This window comes from Aethalodelphis obliquidens, unplaced genomic scaffold (assembly GCF_003676395.1).
Source record: "Aethalodelphis obliquidens isolate GAN/ISIS:26980383/991018 unplaced genomic scaffold, ASM367639v1 scaffold31, whole genome shotgun sequence".
Lineage (NCBI taxonomy): Eukaryota > Metazoa > Chordata > Mammalia > Artiodactyla > Delphinidae > Aethalodelphis > Aethalodelphis obliquidens.
This window is the reverse complement of record NW_020837975.1, coordinates 7,460,395-7,488,376: the sequence shown is the minus strand read 5'-3', so window position 1 is coordinate 7,488,376 and position 27,982 is coordinate 7,460,395. Positions and strand designations below refer to the sequence as shown.

The 27,982-nt window shown below is 42.0% G+C and overlaps 1 protein-coding gene across 6 annotated transcripts in view; it reads left to right on the top strand.

Annotated features, from left to right (window-relative positions):
- Positions 1-14,113, top strand: part of TCP11 (t-complex 11) — a 29,536-nt gene extending 15,423 nt beyond the window's left edge. For 2 of the 6 annotated variants that reach the window (XM_027126794.1, XM_027126792.1), the window contains 6 exons: positions 10,188-10,408; positions 11,146-11,282; positions 11,544-11,761; positions 11,853-12,034; positions 12,788-12,954; positions 13,688-14,113. In XM_027126794.1, the coding sequence (XP_026982595.1) occupies positions 10,188-10,408; positions 11,146-11,282; positions 11,544-11,761; positions 11,853-12,034; positions 12,788-12,954; positions 13,688-13,920 (1,158 nt within the window). In that variant the 3' untranslated portion in view covers positions 13,921-14,113. Of the gene's footprint in view, positions 1-10,187; positions 10,409-11,145; positions 11,283-11,543; positions 11,762-11,852; positions 12,035-12,787; positions 12,955-13,668 lie in introns of those variants that run through there. The other 4 variants (XM_027126796.1, XM_027126795.1, XM_027126798.1 and 1 more) reach the window with 4 other exon arrangements.
- The last annotated feature ends 13,869 nt before the right edge of the window (positions 14,114-27,982 follow it).

Genomic DNA, 27,982 nt, shown 5'->3' with positions numbered 1-27,982 from the left:
TTTATTTTTGTTTTCATTTCCCTTTCTCTGGGAGGTGGGTCAAAAAGGATCTTGCTGTGATTTATGTCATAGGGGGTTCTGCCTATATTTTCCTCTAAGAGTTTTATAGTGTCCGGCCTTACATTTAGGTCTTTAATCCATTTTGAGTTTATTTTTGTGTTTGGTGTTAGGGTGTGTTCTAATTTCATTCTTTTACATGTATCTATCAATTTTTCCCAGCACCACTTACTGAAGAGGCTGTTTTTCCTCCAGTGTATATTCTTGCCTCCTTTGTCAAAGATGAGGTGATCATATGTGCATGGGTTTATCTCTGGGCTTTCTATTCTCTTCGGGATCTTTTTTTAGTTGTGACATGTGGACTCTTAGTTGCAGCATGTGGGATCTAGTTTCCTGACCAGGGATTGAACCCAGGCCCCCTGCATTGGGAGCACGGAGTCTTAGCCACTGGACCACCAGGGAAGTCCCCATTCATCTGTTGATGGACATTTGTGTTTTCACATTTTTGCTATTGGGAGTAGTGCTGCTATGAACATTCGTGTACAAGTCTTTGTTTGAACATCTCTTTTCCAGTCTTTGGAATATATGCCCTGGAGTGGAATTGCTGAGTCATGTGATAATTCTATATTTAATTTATTGAGAAATCACTAAACTTTTCCACAGTGACTTACCATTTTACATTCCCACCAGAAATGTATGAGTATTCCAATTTCTCCACATTTTCACTTATTTTTCAACATTTATTTTCCTTTTTTAAAAAAAATATAGATCTTCCCATGGCACAGCCTGCATGAAGTGGAATCTTAATGTGGTTTTGATTTGCATTTCCCTAGTGGCTAATGGTGTTGAGCATCTTCATGTGCTTGATGCCCTCTTCTGCGTCATCTTTGGAGAAATATTTACTCAAGTCCTTTGCCCATTTTAAAATTGAGCTGTCTTTTTGTTGTTGAGTTGTAAGAGTTCCTTAAACATTCTGGATAGTTGACCCTTGTCTGATAAATGATTTGCAGATGTTGTCTTCCATTCTGTGGGTAGTTTTTTCACTTTCTTGATAATGTACCTTGATGCACAAAAGTTTTAATTTTAATGAAGCGCCATTTATCCAGTCTATGGTTACTTCTGCTTTTGGTGTCATATCTTATGAAATCCAAGATTATGAAGATTTACTCCTATTTTCTTCTGAGAATTTCAGAATTTTAGCTCTTATGTTTAGGTCTTCCACCCATTTTGAGTTAATTTTTTATCTGGTGTAGGTAAGGTTCAACTTCATCCTTCTTCTTCTTCTTTTTTTTTTTTTTGTGGTACGCAGGCCTCTCACTGTTGTGGCCTCTCCTGTTGCAGAGCACAGGCTCCGGATGCGCAGGCTCAGCAGCCATGGCTCACGGGCCCAGCCGCTCCGCGGCATGTGGGGTCCTCCTGGACCAGGGCATGAACCCGTGTCCCCTGCATCGGCAGGTGGACTCTCAACCACTGCGCCACCAGGGAAGCCCCAACTTCATTCTTTTGCATGTGGATATCCAGTTTCCCCAGTACCATTTGTTGAAAAGACTGTCCTTTCCCCATTGAATGGTCTTGGCGTTGTTCTCAAAAATCATTTGACCATATGTCCAGGTTTTATTTCTGGGCCGTCTATTCTAATCTGGTCTGTATGTCTGTCCTTGTACCTGGATATGCTTGGTCTCTTATGGGTCATTTTCATCTGATGATAGATTGCTGTGGTGCATGTCCAGTCTTGTGGCTAGGTAGGTCAGACAACACCGAGTTCCTGGTGGGAATCTCAGGCCACATGGTCACCCAGTGTCCTGTGGTGTGGTGTTTACTTTCTGCCAAGGGTCAGGCACAAGCCAGAAACTGTTTCTCAAAAGGCAAATAGTTATCTGCAGAAGAGGGCATAGATTTGCTCCCAAATCCTAGAAGTCTGTGCTGTGATGTTCCTGTTGGTGTTTGCCAGGGCTCTGGACAGCATCCTTACTTGCCATGGGCACTTCAAGTATCATTGAGTCTGCTGGATCAGGCCTAAATGGTAGAGTCACTTGTATAGCAGCCTGAACTTGCTGCAGAGCCTAGTCTTACTTGGTTCCACTTGAAATTGGCAACCTTGTGAGTGACTCTAAATGAGTGTCACAGTAGCAATCTCAGATGTGGTGTATGTTGCCTGGTTACCACATCCACAAAATCCTACAAGTGTTGTGCCTTTTTTCATGATGGGTGGTTTGAGGTACAGCAACTTACTTTTCATCTTGGAGTGGAAAGCTTGACAAGCTCAGACCACTGAAACTCTAGCAACTGCACTGAGGTCACCAGCTGCCCAATTCTTGTAGGGATTATCTGCCATCCTCTAGTTTGCATGTTTTTCTAAGGCATCTAAGGTACTTCCTACTTTCTGCTCATCAAATCCAATGGACATGTGGCCATTTGAGTTCAAACCTCACTCATGGTACAGATTTTGTATCAGTCAGGGTCCAATCAGGCAAAAGAAACCACATAGTAATTCGAACAAAGAGAAGCCGCTGTGCTGCAGGAGCTTGCTGGCAGGAGCACACCAGAGCCAGGAAGGAAGAGGCTTCCTCTTGCATTGTCTCTTTAGCACCCTCTACTGGCAGAACTTAACATTGTGCCAGCCAGCAAAGGAAAAATATTTAAAGGGCCCAGCACCATTTTCTCAGAGTAGGCACTGATGGGCAGATTTGGAACTGAGAGGCTCCAAGTGGATAACTGGCATAGTTTGTCATTTAAGTGGATAGTATGGAGCAACTTTTATTTGTTTAAGATGAAGCTAAACAGTTGGGATCTTGCTGTGACAACACAGTGTTTCATTAAGTTAAACAACCCTATCCCTCACCACCACCAATGTCTAGATATTACGGAGCCACAGAGATGAATAAGAGAGTCTCTGTCCACAGGGGACTTATGTTTTTGGGTTAATAGTCTATTTCAAGTGACTTTTTTTTTTAATTTTATACTCCAAGTTTTTTTTTAATTTATTTTTTATACAGCACGTTCTTATTAGTCATCCATTTTACACACATCAGTGTACACATGTCAATCCCAATCTCCCAATTCATCACACCACCACCACCACCCGCCACTTTACCCCCTTAGTGTCCATACGTTTGTTCTCTACATCTGTGTCTCAATGTCTGCCCTGCAAACTGTTTCATCTGTACCATTTTTCTAGGTTCCACATATACGAGCTAACACATGATATTTGTTTTTCTCCTTCTGACTTCACTCTGTATGACAGTCTATAGGTTCATCCACGTCTCTGCATATGACCCAATTCCCTTCCTTTCTATGGCTGAGTACTATTCCATTGTATATATCTACCACATCTTCTTTATCTATTCGTCTGTCGATGGGCATTTAGGTTGCTTCCGTGACCTGGCTATTGTAAATAGAGCTGCAATGAATATTGGGGTGCATGTATCTCTTTGAATTATAGTTTTCTCAGGGTATATGCGCAGTAGTGGGATTGCTGCGTCATATGGTAGTTCTATTTTTAGTTTTTTAAGGAACCTCCATACTGTTCTCCATCATGGCTGTATCAATTTACATTCCCACCAACAGTGCAAGAGGGTTCCCTTCTCTCCACACCCTCTCCAGCATTTGTTGTTTGTAGATTTTCTGATGATGCCCATTCTAACTGGTGTGAGGTAATACCTCATTGTAGTTTTGATTTGCATTTCGCTAATAATTAGTGATGTTGAGTGGCCTTTCATGTGCTTCTTGGCCATCTGTATGTCTTCTTTGGAAGAATGTCTGTTTAGGTCTTCTGCCCATTTTTGGATTGGGTTGTTTGTTTTTATAATATTGAGCCGCATGAGCTGTTTATATATTTCAGAGATTAATCCTTTGTCTGTTGATTCATTTGCAAATATTTTCTTCCATTCTGAGGGGTGTCTTTTCGTCTTGGTTGTAGTTTCCTTTGCTTTGCAAAAGCTTTTAAGTTTCATTAGGTCCCATTTGTTTATTTTGGTTTTATTTCCATTACTCTAGAAGGTGAATCAAAAAAGATCTTTCTGTGACTTATGTCAAAGAGTGTCCTTCCTATGTTTTCCTCTAAGAGCTTTATAGTGTCCAGTCTTACATTTAGGTCTCTAATCCATTTTGAGGTTTTTTTTGTGTATGGTGTTAGGGAGTGTTCTAATTTCATTCTTTTACATGTAGCTGTCCAGTTTTCCCAGCACCACTTATTGAAGAGACTGTCTTTTCTCCATTGTATATCCTTGCCTCCTTTGTCATAGATTAGTTGACCATAGGTGTGTGGGTTTATCTCTGGGCTTTCTATCCTGTTCCATTGATCTATATTTCTATTTTTGTGCCAGTACCATATTGTCTTGATTACTGTAGCTTTGTAGTATAGTCTGAAGTCAGGGAATCTGATTCCTCCAGCTCCGTTTTTTTCCCTCAAGAATGCTTTGGCTATTCGGGGTCCTTTGTGTCTCCATACAAATTTTAAGATTTTTTGTTCTAGTTCCGTAAAAAATGCCATTGGTAATTTGATAGGGATTGCATTGAATCTGTAGATTGCTTTGTGTAATATAGTCATTTTCACGATATTGATTCTTCCAATCCAAGAACATGGTATATCTCTCCATCTGTTTGTATCATCTTTAATTTCTTTCATCAGTGTCTTATAGTTTTCTGCATACAGGTCTTTTGTCTCCCTAGGTAGGTTTATTCCTAGGTGTTTTATTCTTTTTGTTGCAATGGTAAATGGGAGTGTTTCCTTAATTTCTTTTTCAGATTTTTCATCATTAGTGTATAGGAATGCAGGATATTTCTGTGCATTGATTTTGTATCCTGCTACTTTACCAAATTCATTGATTAGCTCTAGTAGTTTTCTGGTGGCATCTTTAGGAATCTCTATGTATAGTATCATGTCATCTGCAAACAGTGACAGTTTTACTTCTTCTTTTCCAATTTGTATTCCTTTTATTTCTTTTTCTTCTCTGATTGCTGTGGTTAGGACTTCCAAAACTATGTTGAATAATAGTGGTGAGAGTGGATATCCTTTTCTTGTTCCTGATCTTGGAGGAAGTGCTTTCAGTTTTTCACCATTGAGAATGATGTTTACTGTGGGTTTGTCATATGTGGCCTTTATTATGTTGAGGTAGGTTCCCTCTGCCCACTTTCTGGAGAGTTTTTATCATAAATGGGTGTTGAATTTTGTCAAAAGCTATTTCTGCATCTATTCAGATGATCATATGTTTTTTCTTCTTCAATTTGTTAATATGGTGTATCACATTGATTGATTTGCATATACTGAAGAATCCTTGCATCCCTGGGATAAATCCCACTTGATCATGGTGTATGATCCTTTTAATGTGTTGTTGGAGTCTGTTTGCTAGTATTTTGTTGAGGATTTTTGCATCTATATTCATCAGTGATATTGATCTGTAATTTTCTTTCTTTGTAGTATATTTGTCTGGTTTTGGTATCAGGGTGATGGTGGCCTCATAGAATGAGTTTGGGAGTGTTCCTTCCTCTGCAATGTTTTGGAAGAGTTTGAGAAGGATAGGTGTTAGCTCTTCTCTAAATGTTTGATAGAATTCACCCGTGAAGCCATCTGGTTCTGGACTTTTGTTTGTTGGAAGATTTTTAATCAGTGTTTCAATTTCAGTGCTTGTGATTGGTCTGTTCGTATTTTCTGTTTCTTCCTGGTTCAGTCTTGGAAGGTTATACCTTTCTAAGAATTTGTCCATTTCTTCCAGGTTGTCCATTTTATTGGCATAGAGTTGCTTGTAGTAGTCTCTTAGGATGCTTTGTATTTCTGCAGTGTCTGTTGTAACTTCTCCCTTTTCATTTCTAATTTTATTTGAGTCCTCTCACTCTTTTTCTTGATGAGTCTGGCTAATGGTTTATCAATTTTGTTTATCTTCTCAAAGAACCAACTTTTAGTTTTATTGATCTTTGCTATTGTTTTCTTTGTTTCTATTTCATTTATTTCTGCTCTGATCTTTATGATTTCTTTCCTCCTGCTAACTTTGGGTTTTGTTTGTTCTTTCTCTAGTTCCTTTAGGTGTAAAGTTAGATTGTTTGAGATTTTTCTTGTTTCTTGAGGTAGGCTTATATTGCTATAAACTTCCCTCTTAGAACTGCTTTTGCTGCATCCCATAGGTTTTGGATCATTGTGTTTTCATTGTAATTTGTCTCTAGGTATTTTTTGATTTCTTCAGTGATCTCATGGTTATTTAGTAACGTACTGTTTAGCCTCCATGTGTTTGTGTTATTTACGTTTTTTTCTCTGTAATTGGTTTCTAATCTCATAGCGTAGTGGTCAGAAAAGATGCTTGATATGATTTCAATTTTCTTAAATTTACTGAGGCTTGATGTGACCCAAGATGTGATCTATCCTAGTGAATATTCTGTATGCCCTTGAGAAGAAAGTGTAATGTGCTGTTTTTGGATGGAATGTCCTATAAATATCAATTAAATCAATCTGGTCTATTGTGTCATTTAAAGCTGTGTTTCCTTATTAATTGTCTGTTTGGATGATCTGTCCATTGGTATAAGTGAGGTGTTAGAAGTCCCCCACTATTACTGTGTTACTGTCGATTTCCTCTTTTATAGCTGTTAGCAGTTGCCTTATGTATTGAGGTGCTCCTATGTTGGGTGCATATATATTTATAATTGTTATATCCTCTTGGATTGATGCCTTGATCATTATGTAGTGTCCTTCCTTGTCTCTTGTAACATTCTTTATTTTAAAGTCTATTTTATCTGCTATGAGTATTGCTACTCCAGCTTTCTTTTGATTTCCATTTGCATGGAATATCTTTTTCCATCCCCTCACTTTCAGTCTGTATGTGTCCCTAGGTCTGAAGTGGGTCTCTTGTAGACGGCATATATATGGGTCTTGTTTTTGTATCCATTCAGCCAGCCTGTGTCTTGTGGTTGGAGCATTTAATCCATTCATGTTTAAGGTAATTATCGATATGTATGTTCCTATTCCCATTTTCTTAATTGTTTTGGGTTTGTTTTTGTAGGTCCTTTTCTTTTTTTGTGTTTCCTACTTAGAGAAGTTCCTTTAGCATTTGTTGTAGAGCTGCTTTGGTGGTGCTGAATTCTCTGAGCTTTTGCTTGTCTGTAAAGCTTTTGATTTCTCTGTCCAATCTGAGTGAGATCCTTGCTGGGAAGGGTAATCTTGGGTATAGGTTCTTCCCTTTCATCACTTTAAATAGGTCATGCCACTCCCTTCTGGCTTGTAGAGTTTCTGCTGAGAAATCAGCTGTTAACCTTATGGGAGTTCCCTTATATGTTATTTGTCGTTTTTCCCTTGCTGCTTTCAATAATTTTTCTTTGTCTTTAATTTTTGCCAATTTGATTACTATGTGTCTCAGCGTGTTTCTCTTTGGATTTATCCTGAATGGGACTCTCTGTGCTTCCTGGACTTGGGTGGCTATTTCCTTTCCCATGTTAGGGAAGGTTTTGACTATAATCTCTTCAAATATTTTCTCAGGTCCTTTCTCTCTCTCTCTTCTCCTTCTGGGACCCCTATAATGTGAATGTTGTTGCATTTAATGTTGTCCCAGGGGTTTCTTAGGCTGTCTTCATTTCTTTTCGTTCGTTTTTCTTTGTTCTGTTCTGCAGCAGTGAATTCCACCAGTCTGTCTTCCAGGTCGCTTATCCATTCTTCTGCTTCAGTTATTCTGCTATTGATTCCTTCAGGTGTATTTTTCATTTCAGTTGTTGTATTTTTCATCTCAGTTTGTTTGTTCTTTAATTCTTCTAGGTCTTTGCTAAACATTTCTTGCATCTTCTCGATCTTTGTCTCCATTCTTTTTCGGAGGTCCTAGATCATCTTCACTATCATTATTCTGAATTCTTTTTCTGGAAGGTTGCCTATCTCCACTTCATTTAGTTGTTTTCCTGGGGTTTTATCTTGTCCCTTCATCCGGTACATAGCCCTCTTCCTTTTCATCTTGTCTATCTTTCTGTGAATGTGGTTTTTGTTCCACGGGCTGCAGGATTGTAGTTCTTCTTGCTTCTGCTGTCTGCCCTCTGGTGGATGAGGCTATCTAAGAGGCTTGTGCAAGTTTCCCGATGGAAGGGACTGGTGGTGGGTAGAGCTGGATGTTGCTCTGGTGGGCACAGCTCAGTAAAACTTTAATCTGCTTGTCTGCTGATGGGTGGGGCTGGGTTCCCTCCCTGTTGGTTGTTTGGCCTGAGGCGACCCAACACGGTAGCCTACCCGGGCTCTTTGGTGGGGCTAATGGCAGACTCTGGGAGGGTTCATGCCAAGGAGTACTTCCCAGAGCTTCTGCTGCCAGTGTACTTGTCCTCACGGTGAGACACAGCCACCCCCCGCCTCTGCAGGAGAACCTCCAACACTAGCAGGTAGGTCTGGTTCAGTCTCCTATGGGGTCACTGCTCCTTCCCCTGGGTCCCGATGCACACACCACTTTGTGTGTGCGCTCCAAGAGTGGAGTCTCTGTTTCCCCCAGTCCTGTCAAAGTCCTGCAATCAAATCCCGCTAGCCTTCAAAGTCTGATTCTCTAGGAATTCCTCCTCCTGTTGCCGGACCCCCAGGTTGGGAAGCCTCACGTGGGGCTCAGAACCTTCACTCCAGTGGGTGGGCTTCTGTGGTATAAGTGTTCTCCAGTTTGTGAATCACCCACCCAGCAGTTATGGGATTTGATTTTATTGTGATTGCGCCCCTCCTACCGTCTCACTGTGGCTTCTCCTTTGTCTTTGGATGTGGGGTATCTTTTTTGGTGAGTTCCAGTGTCTTCTTGTCAATAATAGTTCAGCAGTTAGTTGTGATTCCAGTGCTTTCGCAAGAGGGAGTCAGAGCACGTCCTTCTACTCCGCCATCTTGAACCAGTCTCTCAAGGGACTTTTAACAGTTCCTTTGCCTATTTCATTCTTGCCCTTTGAAGTAAAATAATCTAAAAAATGCTTCCTTTGGTAAATTAAGAGTACCTCACCACTGTGTGATGGTGTGTATTTTATATTTGTTGTACCTTGCATTTCTTTTTACCATACCCCTTGACTCTATTCATCTCTTTATCTCAATCTGCATAGAAAATGATATACTGTTGCTATCAGTGATCCCCTAAACCCTCGAACTGTCATTGGCCCCTACACAAAGATAAATAATATCCTCTAGGAAATTTAGGGACCTAACTTTTTTTTTGTTTAATTTTTATTGGAGTATAGTTGATTTACAATATTTGTTAGTTTCCACTGTACAGCAGAGTGAATCAGTTATACATATACATATATCCACTCTTTTTTAGATTATTTTCCCATATAGGTCATTACAGAGTATTGAGAAGAGTTCCCTGTGCTATACAGTGGGTCCTTGTTAGCTATCTATTTTATATATACTATTGTGTATATGTCAATCCCCATCTCCCAATTTATCACCCTGCACCACCGCTGCTTTCCTCCTGGTAACCATAAGTTTGTTTTCTACAGCTGTGACTCTATTTCTGTTTTGTAAATAGGTTCATTTGTACCATTTTTTTAGATTCCACATATAAGCGGTATCATATGATGTTTGTTTTTCTCTGTCTGACTTCACTCAGTATGACACTCTCTAGGTCCATCAGTGCAAATGATATTATTTCGTTCTTTTTTTTTTGTTTTTGCGGTACGCGGGCCTCTCACTGCTGTGGCCTCTCCCGCTGCAGAGCAACAGGCTCCGGACGCGCAGGCTCAGCGGCCATGGCTCATGGGCCCAGCCTCTCCACGGCATGTGGGATCTTCCCAGACTGGGGCACGAACCCGTGTCCCCTGCATCGGCAGGCGGACTCCCAACCACTGCGCCACCAGGGAAGCCCCTATTTCGTTCTTTTTTTATGGCTGAGTAAAATATTCTGCTGTGTGTGTGTATATATATATATATATATATATGACATCTTCTTTATCCATTCCTCTGTCAATAGACATTTAGGTTTATTCCATGTCCTGGCTAGTGTAAATAGTGCTGCAGTTGAACATTGGGGTGCATATATCATTTTGAATTATGGTTTTCTCTGGATATACATCCAGGAGTGGGATTGCTGGATCATATGGTAGCTCTATTTTTAGTTTTTAAAGGAACCTCCATACTATTTTCCATAACTTCTTGATCCTTAAAAGACATAGGCTGGGATGTCTTTGGCTAAAGGGATTGTCCATTAGAGAAAGTTTGGGGCTCTGAACAGAAAGCAACTTCTCCTTTGACTTTCTTTCCTGGGCAGATCTTGCTGTCACTGCTATTACCACGCCAGAACCGCCTAAGAAGTGAGATTGAAGAAGGCCTGGACATGAACCTCCTTAAGCAGGAAGCAGAACACGGAGCCCTGAATGTCCCTCATCTCTCTAAGTACATTCTCAACATGATGACTCTGCTGTGTGCGCCAATTCGAGATGAAGCAGTGCAGAAACTAGAGAACATCACAGACCCTGTTCGGTTACTGAGGTGTGAAACTTGACCAGTTTCTTGAAACCTGCCTCAGCCCCTGGGCCGGGCACAGCTGGGCCGGACACTGGGTCACAGCCTCTGTCTTGGCTGGCTCTTCCCTACTGAAGACCTGACTAACTCCTCTTTTCTCTGGTCTATTAGCTTTTCTTTTCCAAAGATGGCCTTAGATTGATTGGCCCCCTATACACCATCCTACCATAAATCATTGGAGTATGTAATCCTTTCTTCTAAGGAATTCAAACATCCCTATCCCAGGTTTTCTTATTGCATTTCACACAATATGAGGGATAGGGATGGGAGGTTACCCCTTTTTCAGAGCTATAGAAACCATGACCCAGAAAGTTAAAAAAAAAAAGTGAATTGTCCAAAAATAGCATCAGAAGTAGCATCAGCTAAAATCCCACTTTCCAGAGAGGTTCGTTGGCATGGTGGTGTGTGTCCTTCCACTGACTACTCTTTTTTTAGGAGACATAGAATGACTGTTGTGGAAAGGTCTGAAGGCTTTAGCATCCAGAGACTTATCTGTTCCTAGCTCTGCCACTCACTCACTTACTCACTCTGGGCCTTGGGTCCTAGGCCTCAGTGCCATCTTTTGTAAATTTAGGAGGCAGGACTAAGTTAGTTTTAAAGCCCCTCCTACCTCTAGAATATGGTGATTTAATGATATCTTGTGTAGGTTCCCCCTCACTGGATTTCCTTTCATAGTATAACTATTCTATTTCCTCCTGTGTCAGAGGAATCTTCCAGGTTCTGGGCCTGATGAAAATGGACATGGTGAACTACACTATCCAGAGCCTTCAGCCCCAACTGCAGGAACATTCCATCCAGTGTGAACGAGCTAAATTTCAGGAACTCCTCAACAAGCAGCCTAGTATGTATATAACTTGAGGGCAGGAGCAGGGAATATGACTTTGGGTCTGACTTTAATGATGTGAGAGAGTACTCTGCCTCTTTTTAGGAGCAGAAAGTTTCTTCCTCAGATGGGGGTGGCAGAAGGAATAGTTAATCTAAGCCAGAAAGACTTCCCCCCACCAAAGCATTTACTTACTGAGGAGGAGGAGATCTTGAATCTTCGTCCCAAGGCCTCCGGGATGTAGGAGCTGAAGATAATTACGCACTCTTCCTGTCACAGGCCACCTCGATCACACTATCAAGTGGCTGACCCGAGCGGCGGCAGACCTCTCCACGCCGCCGCCTAGCTGCCCTGACTCTCCCGACTCCTCCAGTGTGGTCTGCCCCTCTCCAAGTGAGGCAGCCAACAGCCCGGAGCCCCTCAACCCCAAAATGGTGCTGTCCCAGGGCTTCCTGAACCTCCTCCTCTGGGACCCCGAAGATGAAGAGTTCCCTGAGGTAGGACTGTGGGGGGCCTTGCCTTGTTGTCTGGGACTGAGGACTTGCATGGGGACCCTCCTCTCCTGACCCACTCTGCCTGCTTCCCCAGACCCTGCTGATGGACAGAGCCCAGCTGCAGGAGCTGGAGGCCCAGCTGCGCCAGTTAACCATCCTGGCCTCGGTCTTGCTAGTGGCCAGCAGCTTCTCTGGCAGTGTTCTGTTTGGCTCGCCTCAGTTTGTGGATAAGCTGAAACGCATAACCAAAGCCCTGATGGAGGAGTTGAAGTCCAGGTGAGATGCATAGGTCTTTTTTAGAGTAACGACAGGTGATATGAAGGCACAGGCAGGTAATGAAGGATGCCTTACGTTCCACAACAAACCACAGAAAGGCCCTTTGGAATCATTCACAAAGATTGTTGGTATCGTTCCATAAGTGGCCTTGGGGCTTGTAACAAAGAAAAATAAAACTTTCTTCCAGAAGTGTAGCATGGAGGACAGTTTCCTATAAAATGATTCACTAGCTTGCTCGCTACAGAAGAGTCTTTATCTAGTTGAGTGGGCTGGTCGTACGTATCTCCAGGAGTCGACCAGTCAGTCAGCAATGTTGATTGAATATCACTGAGTGCAGGGTGTCACACCAAAGGAAAAAGTGGAATCAGAAGGCCAGGTTTGTCATTGTAATTGGTGAGAGTATGACAAATGACCATGGAAAATGTCCAAGAAAGTGTTAAAAGTGTGCATACAGGAATAAATCCCATGGGGCTAAAGAATACTAGTGGATACGAAATCCTTGTCCAGAGTTGATTTTATAGTTTATCTTGTTTTCTAAGAAGAAGAACATGGTATCATACAGAGGAAGAAGTCAGTATCTGGAGGGTAACAGTGAAGACACTGACCCTGCCCACTGGGCTCTGTGCTTCCAGGGCCTGGGGTGAGGGCAGAAGGGTGGCTGGGCATCTCCCTCACATGGGCCCAACTTCTGGTGTGGAGCTTCGGGGCTCAGGGCCACCCCTGGGTACCAGCTTACTCTCCTTCACGGTCTAGGCCTGAGGAGGAGGCTATGCTGACTGTGAGTGAACAGGTGTCTCAGGAAATCCATCAGAGCCTCCAGAACATGGGCCTTGCTGCTCTGAGCAGCGACAACACAGCATCGCTGATAGGAGAGCTCCAGAACATCACCAAGAAGGAGAACTGTGTCCACAGTGTCATTGGTGAGCGTGCCTGTGGGGTGGTGGGAATGCTGAGGCGAGAGCCAGTCCCCACCCTGGAAGGTGCTTACTGAACCATTTAACCATCAAGGGCATGATGATTGGGCAAGTCACCGTGTAGGCTTTAGTTGTTGTATAATGCTGGGTTGAAAATATATCCCTTTTAGTTTAAAGACTGACTCTATGGTTGAAGAAAGATTTGTACCGGGAATTCATGGCTTCTAGGTGTGGCATACTGTCCAGCCAATCTGCTTAAGTCATCCCTGGCCTTCTGGGTCATTTTTGGCTGCAGTCTAAGACATGTGACACCCACTCCCTGCCAACAAGAAGTTGATGCCAAATTAGGCTGGAGGACATGTTCCCAAAGCAGGGGTTTCCCCTGTCCCATGTTGGAATGGTGGCCATGAACTTGACCTTGCTCTTAACCTCAGCCATCTGAAGGGTCAGTCAAAGATCCTCCTGTTATGTCAAATACCAGGATTTAACTGATGAATACTTAAGGAATCTTTTGAATAGAAATGTGCTAGCCCACTAGTTTTGGATCTTTGCTTTGTCCTTGGGAGTTAGGTAGCAGCCCCCTTCCCAAACAAAACAAATTTCCTTATGTCTAGGTGCATGGGTAGGTCAGTGACTATCTCAGTTAACTTTGAACTTGGGTGAGTAGAGTGCAGGGGGCAGTGTTTCTCCCTGAAAGTTGTTTGCTCTTTCCCTTCTCACTGTCTATTCCTGCTCACAGGTCAGCGGATCCACTTGTTCCTCAAATGCTGTTTGGTTCTTGGTGTGCAGCGGTCTCTGCTAGACCTCCCTGGAGGCCTTACCCTCATTGAGGCAGAGCTGGCAGAACTGGGCCAAAAGTTTGTCAACTTAACGCACCACAATCAGCAGGTGTTTGGCCCCTTCTACATGGAGATCTTAAAAACCCTCATCCCCCCAGCCCAGGCACTGGAGACAGAAGTAGGGTCTCTCTGATGACACTGGCTCCAAGCCCTGGTACCTTGGACTCAGGAGAGAAGCCCATCATTCTCTTGGGGTGACATCACCAGTGACCAGCAGAGCAGCAAGCCCTCTCCGCGTCTGCAGCCAGTACACTACGCTGCAGTGACCAAGCATGTAAATACTGGCTGGTCCAAACTCATTCACTAATAAACTTCTGAACTGCAAGCAAACGCCATGCTTCCTGAGCGGCAGTTGTGGCCAGGCCCTGTGTCCTCTGCCCCCCACTAGTGAGCAGCCGGCAGGCCCTGGTTTTTCCTCCAGGTGCTGCCTTCAGCACGCAAAGCTGAGAAGCCAAGACACGCAGGTACTATAACATTATATAACATTTTCTCTGAGGGTAAAGCATTTCTCTGAGGGCTCTGAGAATTCTGTGGAATTATCCAAAATGTGAGTATATTTCTGGAAGTCAGAAATTGGTTTTGTCTAATTCAGTTCTCAGGATTGGGTGTGATTGAAAAAAGTTATTAGAAACCTCATTTCCAGGACCAAATTCCCCTGAAGGTTTCAAATGATGCCACAAGAGGTCAGGAAGAGTGAGAGCCTCAGCTTTCTCTTCTGTTGCAGGGGTTCTGAAGCTGGGCGCTAGCTGGGGCCAGATGACAATGGATGTTGGCTCATAGCGGGCGTCCTGCTGAGGACAGGTCCGAGTTCCTGTGCTCTCTCTCTCTCTCAGGTGTCCAGAGTTCAGTCTTGGCCAGTTGGATCATTGACTGGTTTGGTCAAGTTTATCCTTAGTCCTGTTCTCTAGCTGAGTGGCTGAGTAAGTCTCCTGTTCCTTCCTCTCTAAGCTTAGAAGCCCCTGTTCTTCCCAACAGAGGCCATGTGGGCGTCCCAGTGTGGAACACCCTCCACCCTTCTTCCCACTTCCAGACTGGGACTGTCCCTGGCAGTTGTGGCTGTGAGCTCTGCTGTTGGCATCACAAATGAGAGCTGTTTTAGGAAGGACCTGGGCTTGTCTCCTGGGCTTGTTGAGATCCAGCCCCTCATTCTCGGGCAGACCGCAGCAGACCAGCCCTGACCTAGGACGGCTGAAATGAGGAAATGTTCCCTTCACATTTGGCCCTTTTTTGGTAATGGATAAGAGAGAAAATGGAAACTCACTTTCTGCTCTCAAGATAGGGCGAAGACAATCAATGTTCTCACCATTTCAGGAGATGGAGGGAGCTGAATATAGGAAGAACATCTAGGAAGTCTAGGAAGAACATCTGAAGGGGGATTTGAGTTCTATTAGCCCAGGATTTCTCCTGATTGACTTCCTTTTTTAGAGAGTAGAGCCTAGATGGGTGACAGAGCCAGGCCAACAGTGGACCTTTACTGTGACCAGAAAAGCTGGAGGGCCTGGATCACTCAGTTTCCAATCTTGTAGCTGGACATCCTTGAGATGGGGAAGCCCAGAAAAAGGATGTGTTTCATAGACAGTGAAGCTTGCCTAGATGGAGTCTCTGATTTGCAACTATTTGAATTTGTTAAAAATCCATATTTTGGAAGCCTCCTTATCTTAGAGGCAGAAGTGCTCTGAAGGGGTTCCTGAGAAGAGGACTGCCTGGTTGGTGGGTGCAGATACTGGGCTGACAATAGAACTTTGCTTTGCACTTCATAATTAAAATCCGCAACGATTGATTTCTTAGAAATTTTGAGTTGATTTTCTTGTGCTTCCATGTGGAGGAGACAGGGATCCTGACCTTAACAAAGAAAGATAGCTCCATTCAATCCTGCCCACAGTTTGAGGGATATATACTTTGATTTGCAGTAAAATACACATAATACAGAAATGTACCATTAGTGACATTTTGTACACTCACAATGTTGTGCAGCTATCACTAGTGTCTAGTTGCAGAAATCAAAAATCAGTTCATTGGGCTGAAATCAGAGTGTTGGCAGGGCCATATTTCCTATGGAGGCTCTAGGGGAGAATCCGTTCCTTGCCTCTTTCAGCTGCTTTTTTTTTTTTTTTTTTTTTTAATTGCTGGTATTTCATTACCTGTGGCTGCATTAGTCTAATCTAGGCCTCCATGGTCACCTCAGGGTCCCATGGTCGTCATCTGTGTGTATCTAATCTCCCTCTGCCTCTCTCTTATAAGGATATTTCTGATTGGATTTAGGGCCCACTCACATAATCCAGGATAATCTCCCCATTTTAAGATCAACTTAATCACCTAGGTAATTGTTATGGGTTGTGTCTCCCCCACTCCCTGCCCCCAAATTCATATGTTGAAGTCCTAACCCTCAGTACCTCACAATGTGACCTTATTTGTAAATAGGGTCATTATAGATGTACTTAGTTAATGTGAGGTTATACTGGAATTGTGTGGGACCCTGATCCAATCTGACTGGTGTCCTTATGAAAAGACATGTGTCACATGAAGAGACAGACACATACAGAAGTACAGCAATGTGAAGAATCAGGGAGAATGCCGTCTACTTCAGGCTACCAGAAGCTACAAAATAGGAATGGGACAGATTCTCCCTCAGAGCCTTAGAAGAAACCAACTCTGCTGACACCCTCATTTCACACTTGTACCTCAGATAAAACAAATGTATTTTCTGTTTAAGCCACCCAGTTTGTGGTGCTTTGTTACAGTAGCCCTAGGAAACGAAAACAGTAACATTTACAGGTTCTAGTAATTAGGACCTAATATCTTTGTGTGGCCATTATTCAGTCTTCTACAAAGAAAGAATCTGTTTCCTTGACTTTTCCAGCTTCTAGAGACTGTGCACATTCCTTGGCTGGTAGCCCCTTCCTCCAGCTTCTAAGACTGTCCCTAAACCATTGCTTTCATCATGTCTCCTCTCTTACTTTGACCCTCCTCCCTCCCTTTTTTTTTTTTTAAGCATCTTTATTGGAGTATAATTGCTTTACAATGTTGTGTTAGTTTCTGCTGTATAACAAAGTGAATCAGCTATACGTATACATATATCCCCACATCTCCTCCCTCTTGCATCTCCCTCCCACCCTCCCTATCCCACCCCTCTAGGTGGTCACAAGGCACTGAGCTGATCTCCCTGTACTATGCAGCTGCTTCCCACTAGCTATCTATTTTACATTTGGTAGTGTATATATGTCCAGGCCACTCTCTCACTTCATCCCAGCTTACCCTTCCCCCTCTCCATGTCCTCAAGTCCATTCTCTACGTCCGTGTCTTTATTCCTGTCCTGCCCCTAGGTTCCTCAGAACCATTTTTTAAAATAGATTCCATATATGTGTGTTAGCATACCATATTTGTTTTTCTATTCTGACTTAATTCACTCTGTATGACAGACTCTAGGTCCATCCACCTCACTACAAATAACACAATTTCGTTTCTTTTTATGGCTGAGTAATATTCCATTATATACATGTGCCACATCTTTATCCATTCCTCTGTCGATGGACACTTAGGTTGCTTCCATGTCCTGGCTACTGTAAATAGTGCTGCAGTGAACATTGTGGTACATGACTCTTTCTGAATTATGGTTATCTCAGGGTATATGCTCAGTAGTGGGATTGCTGGGTCATATGGTAGTTCTATTTTTAGTTTTTTAAGGAACCTCCATACTGTTCTCTACAGTGGCTCTATGAATTTACATTCCCACCAACAGGGCAGGAGGGTTCCCTTTTCTCCACACTCTCTCCAGCATTTATTGTTTGTAGATTTTTTGATGATGGCCATTCTGACTGGTGTTAGGTGATACCTCATTGTGGTTTTGATTTGCATTTCTCTGATGATTAGTGATGTTGAGCATGTTTTCATGCATTTGTTGGCAATCTGTATGTCTTCTTTGGAGAAGTGTCTATTTAGGTCTTCTGCCCATTTTTGGATTGAGTTGTTTGTTATTGTGATATTGAGCTGCATGGGCTGCTTGTATATTTTGGAGATTAATCCTTTGTCAGTTTCTTCGTTTGCAAATATTTTCTCCCATTCTGAAGGATGTCTTTTCATCTTGTTTATGGTTTCCTTTGCTGTGCAAAAGCTTTTAAGTTTCATTAGGTCCCATTTGTTTATTTTTGTTTTTATTTCCCTTATTCTAGGAGGTGGGTCAAAAAAGATCTTGCTGTGATTTATGTCATGGAGTGTTCTGCCTATGTTTTCCTCTAAGAGTTTTATAGTGTCTGGCCTTACATTTAGGTCTTTAATCCATTTTGAGTGTATTTTTGTGTATGGTATTAGGGAGTGTTCTAATTTCATTCTTTTACATGTAGCTGTCAAGTTTTCCCAGCACCATTTATTGAAGAGGCTACCTTTTCTCCACTGTATAGTCTTGCCTCCTTTATCAAAGATAATGACCATAGGAGCATGGGTTTATGTCTGGACCTTCTATCCTGTTCCACTGATCTATATTTCTGTTTTTGTGCCAGTACCATACTGTCTTTACTGTAGTTTTGTAGTATAGTCTGAAGTCAGGGAGTCTGATTCCTCCAGCTCTGTATTTCTTTCTTAAGATTGCTTTGGCTGTTCGGGGTCTTTTGTGTTTCCATACAAATTGTGAAATTTTTTGTTCTACTTCTGTGAAAAATGCCATTGGGAGTTTGATAGAGATTGCATTGAATCTGTAGATTGCTTTGGGTAGTATAGTCATTTTCACAATTTTTTTTACCTTTATTGGAGTATAATTGCTTTACAATGGTGTGTTAGTTTCTGCGTTATAACAAATTGAATCAGTTATACATATACATATGTTCCCCTATCTCTTCCCTCTTGCGTCTCCCTTCCTCCCACCCTCCCTATCCCACCCCTCCAGGCAGTCACAAAGCACCGAGCTGATCTCCCTGTGCTATGCGGCTGCTTCACACTAGCTATCTACTTTATGTTTGGTAGTGTATATATGTCCATGCCTCTCTCTCACTTTGTCACACCTTCCCCTTCCCCTTCCCCATATCCTCCAGTCCATTCTCTAGTAGGTCTGTGTCTTTATTCCTGTCTTACCCCTAGGTTCTTCATGACATTTTTTTTTCTTAAATTCCATATATATGTGTTAGCATATGGTATTTGTCTTTCTCCTTCTGACTAACTTCACTCCGTGTGACACACTCTAGGTCTATCCACCTCATTACAAATAGCTCAATTTCGTTTCTTTTTACGGCTGAGTAATAGTCCATTATATACATGTGCCACATCTTCTTTATCCATTCATCCGATGATGGGCACTTAGGTTGTTTCCATCTCCGGGCTATTGTAAATAGAGCTGCAATGAACATTTTGGTACATGACTCTTTTTGAATTATGGTTTTCTCAGGGTATATGCCCAGTAGTGGGATTGCTGGGTCATATGGTAGTTCTATTTGTAGTTTTTTAAGGAACCTCCATACTGTTCTCCATAGTGGCTGTACCAATTCACATTCCCACCAGCAGTGCAAGAGTGTTCCCTTTTCTCCACACCCTCTCCAGCATTTATTGTTTCTAGATTGTTTGATGATGGCCATCCTGACTGGTATGAGATGATATCTCATTGTAGTTTTGATTTGCATTTCTCTAATGATTAATGATGTTGAGCATTCTTTCATGTGTTTGTTGGCAGTCTGTATATCTTCTTTGGAGAAATGTCTATTTAGGTCTTCTGCCCATTTTTGGATTGGGTTGTTTGTTTTTTTGTTATTGAGCTGCATGAGCTGCTTATAAATTTAGGAGATTAATCCTTTGTCAGTTGCTTCATTTGCAAATATTTTCTCCCATTCTGAGGGTTGTCTTTTGGTCTTGTTTATGGTTTCCTTTGCTGTGCAAAAGCTTTTAAGTTTCATTAGGTCCCATTTGTTTATTTTTGTTTTTATTTCCATTTCTCTAGGAGGTGAGTCAAAAAGGATCTTGCTGTGATTTATGTCATAGAGTGTTCTGCCTATGTTTTCCTCTAAGAGTTTGATAGTTTCTGGCCTTACATTTAGGTTTTTAATCCATTTTGAGCTTATTTTTGTGTATGGTGTTAGGGGGTGATCTAATCTCATACTTTTACATGTACCTGTCCAGTTTTCCCAGCACCACTTATTGAAGAGGCTGTCCTTTCTCCACTGTACATTCCTGCCTCCTTTATCAAAGATAAGGTGACCATATATGCATGGGTTTATCTCTGGGCTTTCTATCCTGTTCCATTGATCTATCTTTCTGTTTTTGTGTCAGTACCATACTTCCTTGATTACTGTAGCTTTGTAGTATAGTCTGAAGTCAGGGAGCCTGATTCCTCCAGCTCCGTTTTTCGTTCTCAAGATTGCTTTGGCTATTCGGGGTCTTTTGTGTTTCCATACAAATTGTGAATTTTTTTGTTCTAGTTCTGTGAAGAATGCCAGTGGTAGTTTGATAGGGATTGCATTGAATCTGTAGATTGCTTTGGGTAGTAGAGTCATTTTCACAATGTTGATTCTTCAAGTCCAAGAACATGGTATATCTCTCCATCTATTTGTATCATCTTTAATTTCTTTCATCAGTGTCTTATAATTTTCTGCATACAGGTCTTTTGTCTCCTTAGGTAGGTTTATTCCTAGATATTTATTCTGTTTGTTGCAATGGTAAATGGGAGTGTTTTCTTGATTTCACTTTCAGATTTTTCATCATTAGTGTATAGGAATGCCAGAGATTTCTGTGCATTAATTTTGTATCCTGCTACATTACCAAATTCATTGATTAGCTCTAGTAGTTTTCTGGTAGCATCTTTAGGATTCTCTGTGTATAGTATCATGTCATCTGCAAACAGTGACAGCTTTACTTCTTTTCCGATTTGGATTCCTTTTATTTCCTTTTCTTCTTTGACTGCTGTGGCTAAAACTTCCAAAACTATGTTGAATAAGAGTGTTGAGAGTGGGCAACCTTGTCTTGTTCCTGATCTTAGTGGAAATGCTTTCGGTTTTTCACCATTGAGGACGATGTTGGCTGTGGGTTTGTCATATATGGCCTTTATTATGTTGAGGAAAGTTCCCTCTATGCCTACTTTCTGCAGGGTTTTTATCATAAATGGGTGTTGAATTTTGTTGAAAGCTTTCTCTGCATCTATTGAGATGATCATATGGTTTTTCTCCTTCAATTTGTTAATATGGTTTATCACGTTGATTGATATTTGTATATTGAAGAATCCTTGCATTCCTGGAATAAACCCCACTTGATCATGGTGTATGATCCTTTTAATGTGTTGTTGGATTCTGTTTGCTAGTATTTTGTTGAGGATTTTTGCATCTATATTCATCAGTGATATTGGCCTGTAGTTTTCTTTCTTTGTGACATCTTTGTCTGGTCTTGGTATCAAGGTGATGGTGGCCTCGTAGAATGAGTTTGGGAGTGTTCCTCCCTCTGCTGTATTTTGGAAGAGTTTGAGAAGGATAGGTGTTAGCTCTTCTCTAAATGTTTGATAGAATTCGCCTGTGAAGCCATCTGGTCCTGGGCTTTTGTTTGTTGGAAGATTTTTAATCACAGTTTTAATTTCAGTGCCTGTGATTGTTCTGTTCATATTTTCTATTTCTTCCTGATTCAGTCTTGGCAGGTTGTGCATTTCTAAGAATTTGTCCATTTCTTCCAAGTTGTCCATTTTATTGGCATAGAGTTGCTTGTAGTAATCTCTCATGATCTTTTGTATTTCTAAAGTGTCAGTTGTTAGTTCTCCTTTTGCATTTCTAATTCTGTTGATTTGAGTCTTCTCCCTTTTTTCCTTGATGAGTCTGGCTAATGGTTTATCAATTTTGTTTATCTTCTCAAAGAATCAGCTTTTAGTTTTATTGATCTTTGCTATCGTTTCCTTCATTTCTTTTTTATTTATTTCTGATATGATTTTTATGATTTCTTTCCTTCAGCTAACCTTGGGCTATAAACTTCCCTTGTAGAACTGCTTTTGCTGCATCCCATAGCTTTTGGGTCATCGTATCTCCATTGTCATTTGTTTCTAGGTATTTTTTAATTTCCTCTTTGATTTCTTCAGTGATCACTTCGTTATTAAGTAGTGTATTGTTTAGCCTCCATGTGTTTGTATTTTTTTACAGATCTTTTCCTGTAATTGATTCTAGTCTCATAGCGTTGTGGTCAGAAAAGATACTTGATACGATTTCAATTTTCTTAAATTTACCAAGGCTTGATTTGTGACCCAAGATATGATCTATCCTGGAGAATGTTCCATGAGAACACTTGAGAGAAATGTGTATTCTGTTGTTTTTGGATGGAATGTCCTATAAATATCAATTAAGTCCATCTTGTTTAATGTATCATTTAAGGCTTGTGTTTCCTTATTTATTTTCATTGTGGATGACCTGTCCATTGGTGAAAGTGGGGTGTTAAAGTCCCCTACTATGAATGTGTTACTGTCGATTTCCCCTTTTATGGCTGTTAGTATTTGCCTTATGTATTGAGGTGCTCCTATGTTGGGTGCATAAATATTTACAATTGTTATATCTTCTTCTTGGATTGATCCCTTGATCATTATGTAGTGTCCTTCTTTGTCTCTTCTAATAGTCTTTATTTTAAAGTCTATTTTGTCTGATATGAGAATTGCTACTCCAGCTTTCTTTTGGTTTCCATTTGCATGCAATATCTTTTTCCATCCCCTTACTTTCAGTCTGTATGTGTCTCTAGGTCTGAAGTGGGTCTCTTGTAGACAGCATATATATGGGTCTTGCTTTTGTATCCATTCAGCCAATCTGTGTCTTTTGGTGGGAGCATTTAGTCCATTTACATTTAAGGTAATTATTGACATGTATGTTCCTATTCCTATTTTCTTAATTGTTTTGGGTACGTTATTGTAGGTCTTTTCCTTCTCTTGTGTTTCTTGCCTAGAGAAGTTCCTTTAGCATTTGTTGTAAAGCTGGTTTGGTGGTGCTGAACTCTCTCAGCTTTTGCTTGTCTGCAAAGGTTTTAATTTCTCCATCAAATCTGAATGAGATCCTTGCTGGGTAGAGTAATCTTGGTTGCAGGTTTTTGTACTTCATCACTTTAAATATGTCCTGCCACTCCCTTCTGGCTTGCAGAGTTTCTGCTGAAAGATCAGCTGTTAACTTTATGGGGATTCCCTTGTGTGTTATTTTTCCCTTGCTGCTTTTTTTTGTGTGTGTGTGGTACGCAAGCCTCTCACTGTTGTGGCCTCTCCTGTTGCAGAGCACTGGCTCCGGACGTGCAGGCTCCGGACGCGTAGGCTCCGCAGCCACGGCTCATGGGCCCAGCGCTCCGCGGCTCACGGGGCCCAGCACTCCGCGGCATGTGGGATCTTCCTGGACCGGAGCACGAACCCGCGTCCCCTGCATTGGCAGGAGGACTCTCAACCACTGCACCACTTGGAATGCCCTCCCTTGCTGTTTATAATATGTTTTCTTTGTATTTAATTTTTGACAGTTTGATTAATATGTGTCTTGGTGTATTTCTCCTTGGATTTATCCTGTATGGGACTCTCTGTGCTTCCTGGACTTGATTAACTATTTCCTTTACCATATTAGGGAAGTTTTCAACTATAATCTCTTCAAATATTTTCTCAGTCCCTTTCTTTTTCTCTTCTTCTCTGGGACCCCTATAATTCAAATGTTGGTGCATTTAATGTTGTCCCAGAGGTCTCTGAGACTGTCCTCAATTCTTTTCATTCTTTTTTCTTTATTCTGCTCTGCAGTAGTTATTTCCACTGTTTTATCTTCCAGGTCACTTATCCGTTCTTCTGCCTCAGTTATTCTGCTATTGATCCCATCTAGAGTATTTTTAATTTCATTTATTGTGTTGTTCATCGTTGTTTGTTTCATCTTTAGTTCTTCTAGGTCCTTGTTAAATGTTTCTTGCATTTTGTCTATTCTATTTCCAAGATTTTGGATCATGTTTACTATCATTATTCTGAATTCTTTTTCAGGTAGACTGCCTATTTCCTCTTCATTTGTTAGGTCTGGTGGGTTTTTATCTTGCTCCTTCATCTGCTGTGTGTTTTTCTGTCTTCTCATTTTGCTTATCTTACTGTGTTTGAGGTCTCCTTTTTGCAGGCTGCATGTTCATAGTTCCCGTTGTTTTTGGTGTCTGTCCCCAGTGGCTAAGGTTGGTTCAGTGGGTTTTGTAGGCTTCCTGGTGGAGGGGACTAGTGCCTGTGTTCTGGTGGATGAGGCTGGACCTTGTGTTTCTGGTGGGCAGGTCCACGTCTGGTGGTGTGTTTTGGGGTGTCTGTGGCCTTATTATGATTTTAGGCAGCCTCTCTGCTAATGGATGTGGTTGTGTTCCTGTCTTGCTAGTTGTTTGGCATGGGGTGTCCAGCACTGGAGCTTGCTGGTCATTGAGTGAAGTTGGGTTCTGGTGTTGAGATGGAGATCTCTGGGAGATTTTCACCATTTGATATTATGTGGAGCTGTGAGGTCTCTTGTGGACTAGTGTCCTGAAGTTGCTCTCCCACCTCAGAGGCACAGCACTGACTCCTGGCTGCAGCACCAAGAGCCTTTCATCCACACGGCTCAGAATAAAAGGGAGAAAAAGTAGAAAGAAAGAAAAGAAAGAAATGAAGGAAGGAAGGAGGGAAGGAAGGAAAAAAGACAGAAAGAAGATAAACTAAAATAAAATAAAGATAAAATATAATAAAGTTATTAAAATAAAAAATAATTAAGAAAAAAAAATGGATGGATAGAACCCTAGGACAAATGGTGGAAGCAAAGCTATACAGACAAAATCTCACACAGAAGCATACACATACACACTCAAAAAGACAAAAAGGGGAAAAAAATCATAAATCTTGCCCTCAAAGTCCACCTCCTCAATTTGGGATGATTCGTTGTCTAAAGGAGGGAAGGATGGAAAGAAAGAAAGAAAGAAGATAAACTAAAATGAAATAAAGTTATTAAAATCAAAAATAATTTTTAAGAAAAACAAAAAACGGATGGATAGAACCCTAGGGCAAATGGTGGAAGCAAAGCTATACAGACAAAATCTCACACAGAAGCATACACATACACACTCACAAAAAGAGGAAAAGCGGAAAAAATCATAAATCTTGCTCTCAAAGTCCACCTCCTCAATTTGGGATGATTCGTTGTCTATTCATGTATTCCACAGATGCAGGGTACATCAAGTTGATTGTGGAGCTTTAAATTGCTGCTTCTGAGGCTGCTGGGAGAGATTTCCCTTTCTCTTCTTTGTTCTCACAGCTCCCAGGGGCTCAGCTTTGGATTTGGCCCCGCCTCTGCGTGTAGGTCGCCGGAGGGCGTCTGTTCTTCGCTCAGACAGGACAGTGTTAAAGGAGCCGCTGATTCGGGGGCTCTGGCTCCCTCAGGCCGGGGGTGGGAGGGGCGCAGGGCGAGCCTGCGGTGGCAGAGGTCGGCATGACGTTGCACCAGCCTGAGGTGCGCCGTAAGTTCTCCTGGGGAAGTTGTCCCTGGATCCCGGGACCCTGGCAGTGGCGGGCTGCACAGGCTCCCGGAAGGGGGTGTGGATAGTGACCTATCCTCGCACACAGGCTTCTTGGTGGAGGCAGCAGCAGCCTTAGCGTTTCATGCCCGTCTCTGGGGTCCGCGCTTTTAGCTGCGGCTCGTGCCCGTCTCTGGAGCTCCTTTAAGCCGCGCTCTTAATCCCCTCTCCTCGCGCACCAGGAAACAAAGAGGGAAGAAAGTCTCTTGCCTCTTCGGCAGGTCTAGACTTTTCCCCGGACTCCCTCCCGGCTAGCCGTGGTGCACTAACCCCTTCAGGCTGTGCTCACGCTGCCAACCCCAGTCCTCTCCTTGCGCTCGACTAAAGCCCGAGCCTCAGATCCCAGCCCCGCCCGCCCTGGCGGGTGAGCAGACAAGCCTCTCGGGCTGGTGAGTGCCGTTCGGCACCGATCCTCTGTGTGGGAATCTCTCCACTTTTCCCTCCGCACCCCTGTTGCTGTGCTCTCCTCCGCAGCTCCAAAGCTTTCCCTCTCCGCCACCCGCAGTCTCCGCCCGCGAAGGGGCTTCCTAGTGTGTGAAAACCTTTCCTCCTTCACTGCTCCCTCCCACTGGTGCAGGTCCCGTCCCTATCCTTTTGTCTCTGTTTATTCTTTTTTCTTTTGCCCTACCCAGGTACGTGGGGAGTTTCTTGCCTTTTGGGAGGTCTCAGGTCTTCTGCCAGCGTTTAGTAGGTGTTTTGTAGGAGTTGTTCCTCGTGTAGATGTATTTCTGGTGTATCTGTGGGGAGGAAGGTGATCTCTGCGTCTTACTCTTCCGCCACCTTCCCATTTTCACAATATTGATTCTTCCAATCCAAGAACATGGTATGTCTCTCTATCTGTTGGTATCATCTTTAATTTCTTTCATCAGTCTCTTATAGTTTTCTGCATACAGGTCTTTTGTCTCCCTAGGTAGGTTTACTCCTAGGTATTTTATTCTGTTTGTTGCAGTGGTAAATGGGAGTGTTTCCTTAATTTGTCCTTCAGATTTTTCAACATTAGTGTATAGGAATGCAAGAAATTTCTGTGCATTAATTTTATATCCTGCTACTTTACCAAATTCATTGATTAGCTCTAGTAGTTTTCTGGTGGCATCTTTAGGATTCTCTGTGTATAGTATCATGTCATCTGCAAACAGTGACAGTTTTACTTCTTCTTTTCTGATTTGGATTCCTCTTATTTCTTTTTCTTCTCTGACTGCTGTGGCTAAAACTTCCAAAACTATGTTGAATTATAGTGGTAAGAGTGGGCAACCTTGTCTTGTTCCTGATCTTAGTGGAAATGGTTTCAGTTTTTCACCATTGAGGACGATGTTGGCTGTGGGTTTGTCATTTATGGCCTTTATTATGTTGAGGTAAGTTCCCTCTATGCCTTGTTTCTGGAGGGTTTTTATCATAAATGGGTGTTGAATTTTGTTGAAAGCTTTCTCTGCATCTATTGAGATGATCATGTGGTTTTTCTCCTTCAATTTGTTAATATGGCGTATCACATTGATTGATTTGCATATGTTGAAGAACCCTTGCATCCCTGGGATAAATCCCACTTGATCATGGTGTATGATCCTTTTAATGTGCTGTTGGATTCTGTTTGCTAGTATTTTGTTGAGGATTTTTGGATCTATGTTCATCAGTGATATTGGCCTATAGTTTTCTTTTTTTGTGACATCTTTGTCTGGTTTTGGTATCAGGGTGATGGTGGCCTTTTAGAATGAGTTTGGGAGTGTTCCTCCCTCTGCTATATTTTGGAAGAGTTTGAGAAGGATGGGTGTTAGCTCTTCTCTAACTGTTTGATAGAATTCGCCTGTGAAGCCATCTGGTCCTGGGCTTTTGTTTGTTGGAAGACTTATTTTTTTAAAGATTTGTTTTTTTGCTTGTTTTTTGTTTATTTATTTAATATATTTTTGGCTGCATTGGGTCTTTGTGGCTGCGTGCAGGCTTTCTCTAGTTGCAGCGAGTGGGGGCTTCTATTTGTTGTGGTGCGTGGGCTTCTCATTGAGGTGGCTTCTCTTGTTGCAGAGCACAGGCTCTAGGCACGCGGGCTTCAGTAGTTGTGGCTTGTGGGCTCTAGAGTGCAGGCTTAGTAGTTGTGGCGCACGGGCTTAGTTGCTCCTTGGCATGTGGGATCTTCCTGGACCAGGGCTCAAACCCGTGTCCCCTGCATTGGCAGGTAGATTCTTAACCACTGCGCCACCAGGGAAGCCCTGTTGGAAGATTTTAAATCACAGTTTGAATTTCAGTGCTTGTAGTCGGTCTGTTTATATTTTCTTTTTCTTCCTGGTTCAGTCTTCGAAGGTTGTGCTTTTCTAAGAATTTGTCCATCTCTTCCAGGTTGTCCATTTTATTGGCATAGAGTTGCTTGTAGTAATCTCTCATGATCCTTTGTATTTCTGCAGTGTCAGTTGTTACTTCTCTGTTTTCATTTCTAATTCTATTGATTTGAGTCTTCTCCCTTTTTTTCTTGATGAGTCTGGCTAGTGGTTTATCGATTTTGTTTATCTTCTCAAAGAACCACCTTTTAGATTTATTGATCTTTACTATCGTTTCCTTCATTTCTTTTTCATTTATTTCTGATCTGATCTTTATGATTTCTTTCCTTCTGCTAATTTTGGTGTTTTTTTGTTGTTGTTCTTCTTCTTTCTCTAACTGCTTTAGGTGTGTAAGGTTAGGTTGTTTATTTGAGATTTTTCTTGTTTCTTGAGGTAGGATTGTATTGCTATAAACTTCCCTCTTAGAAC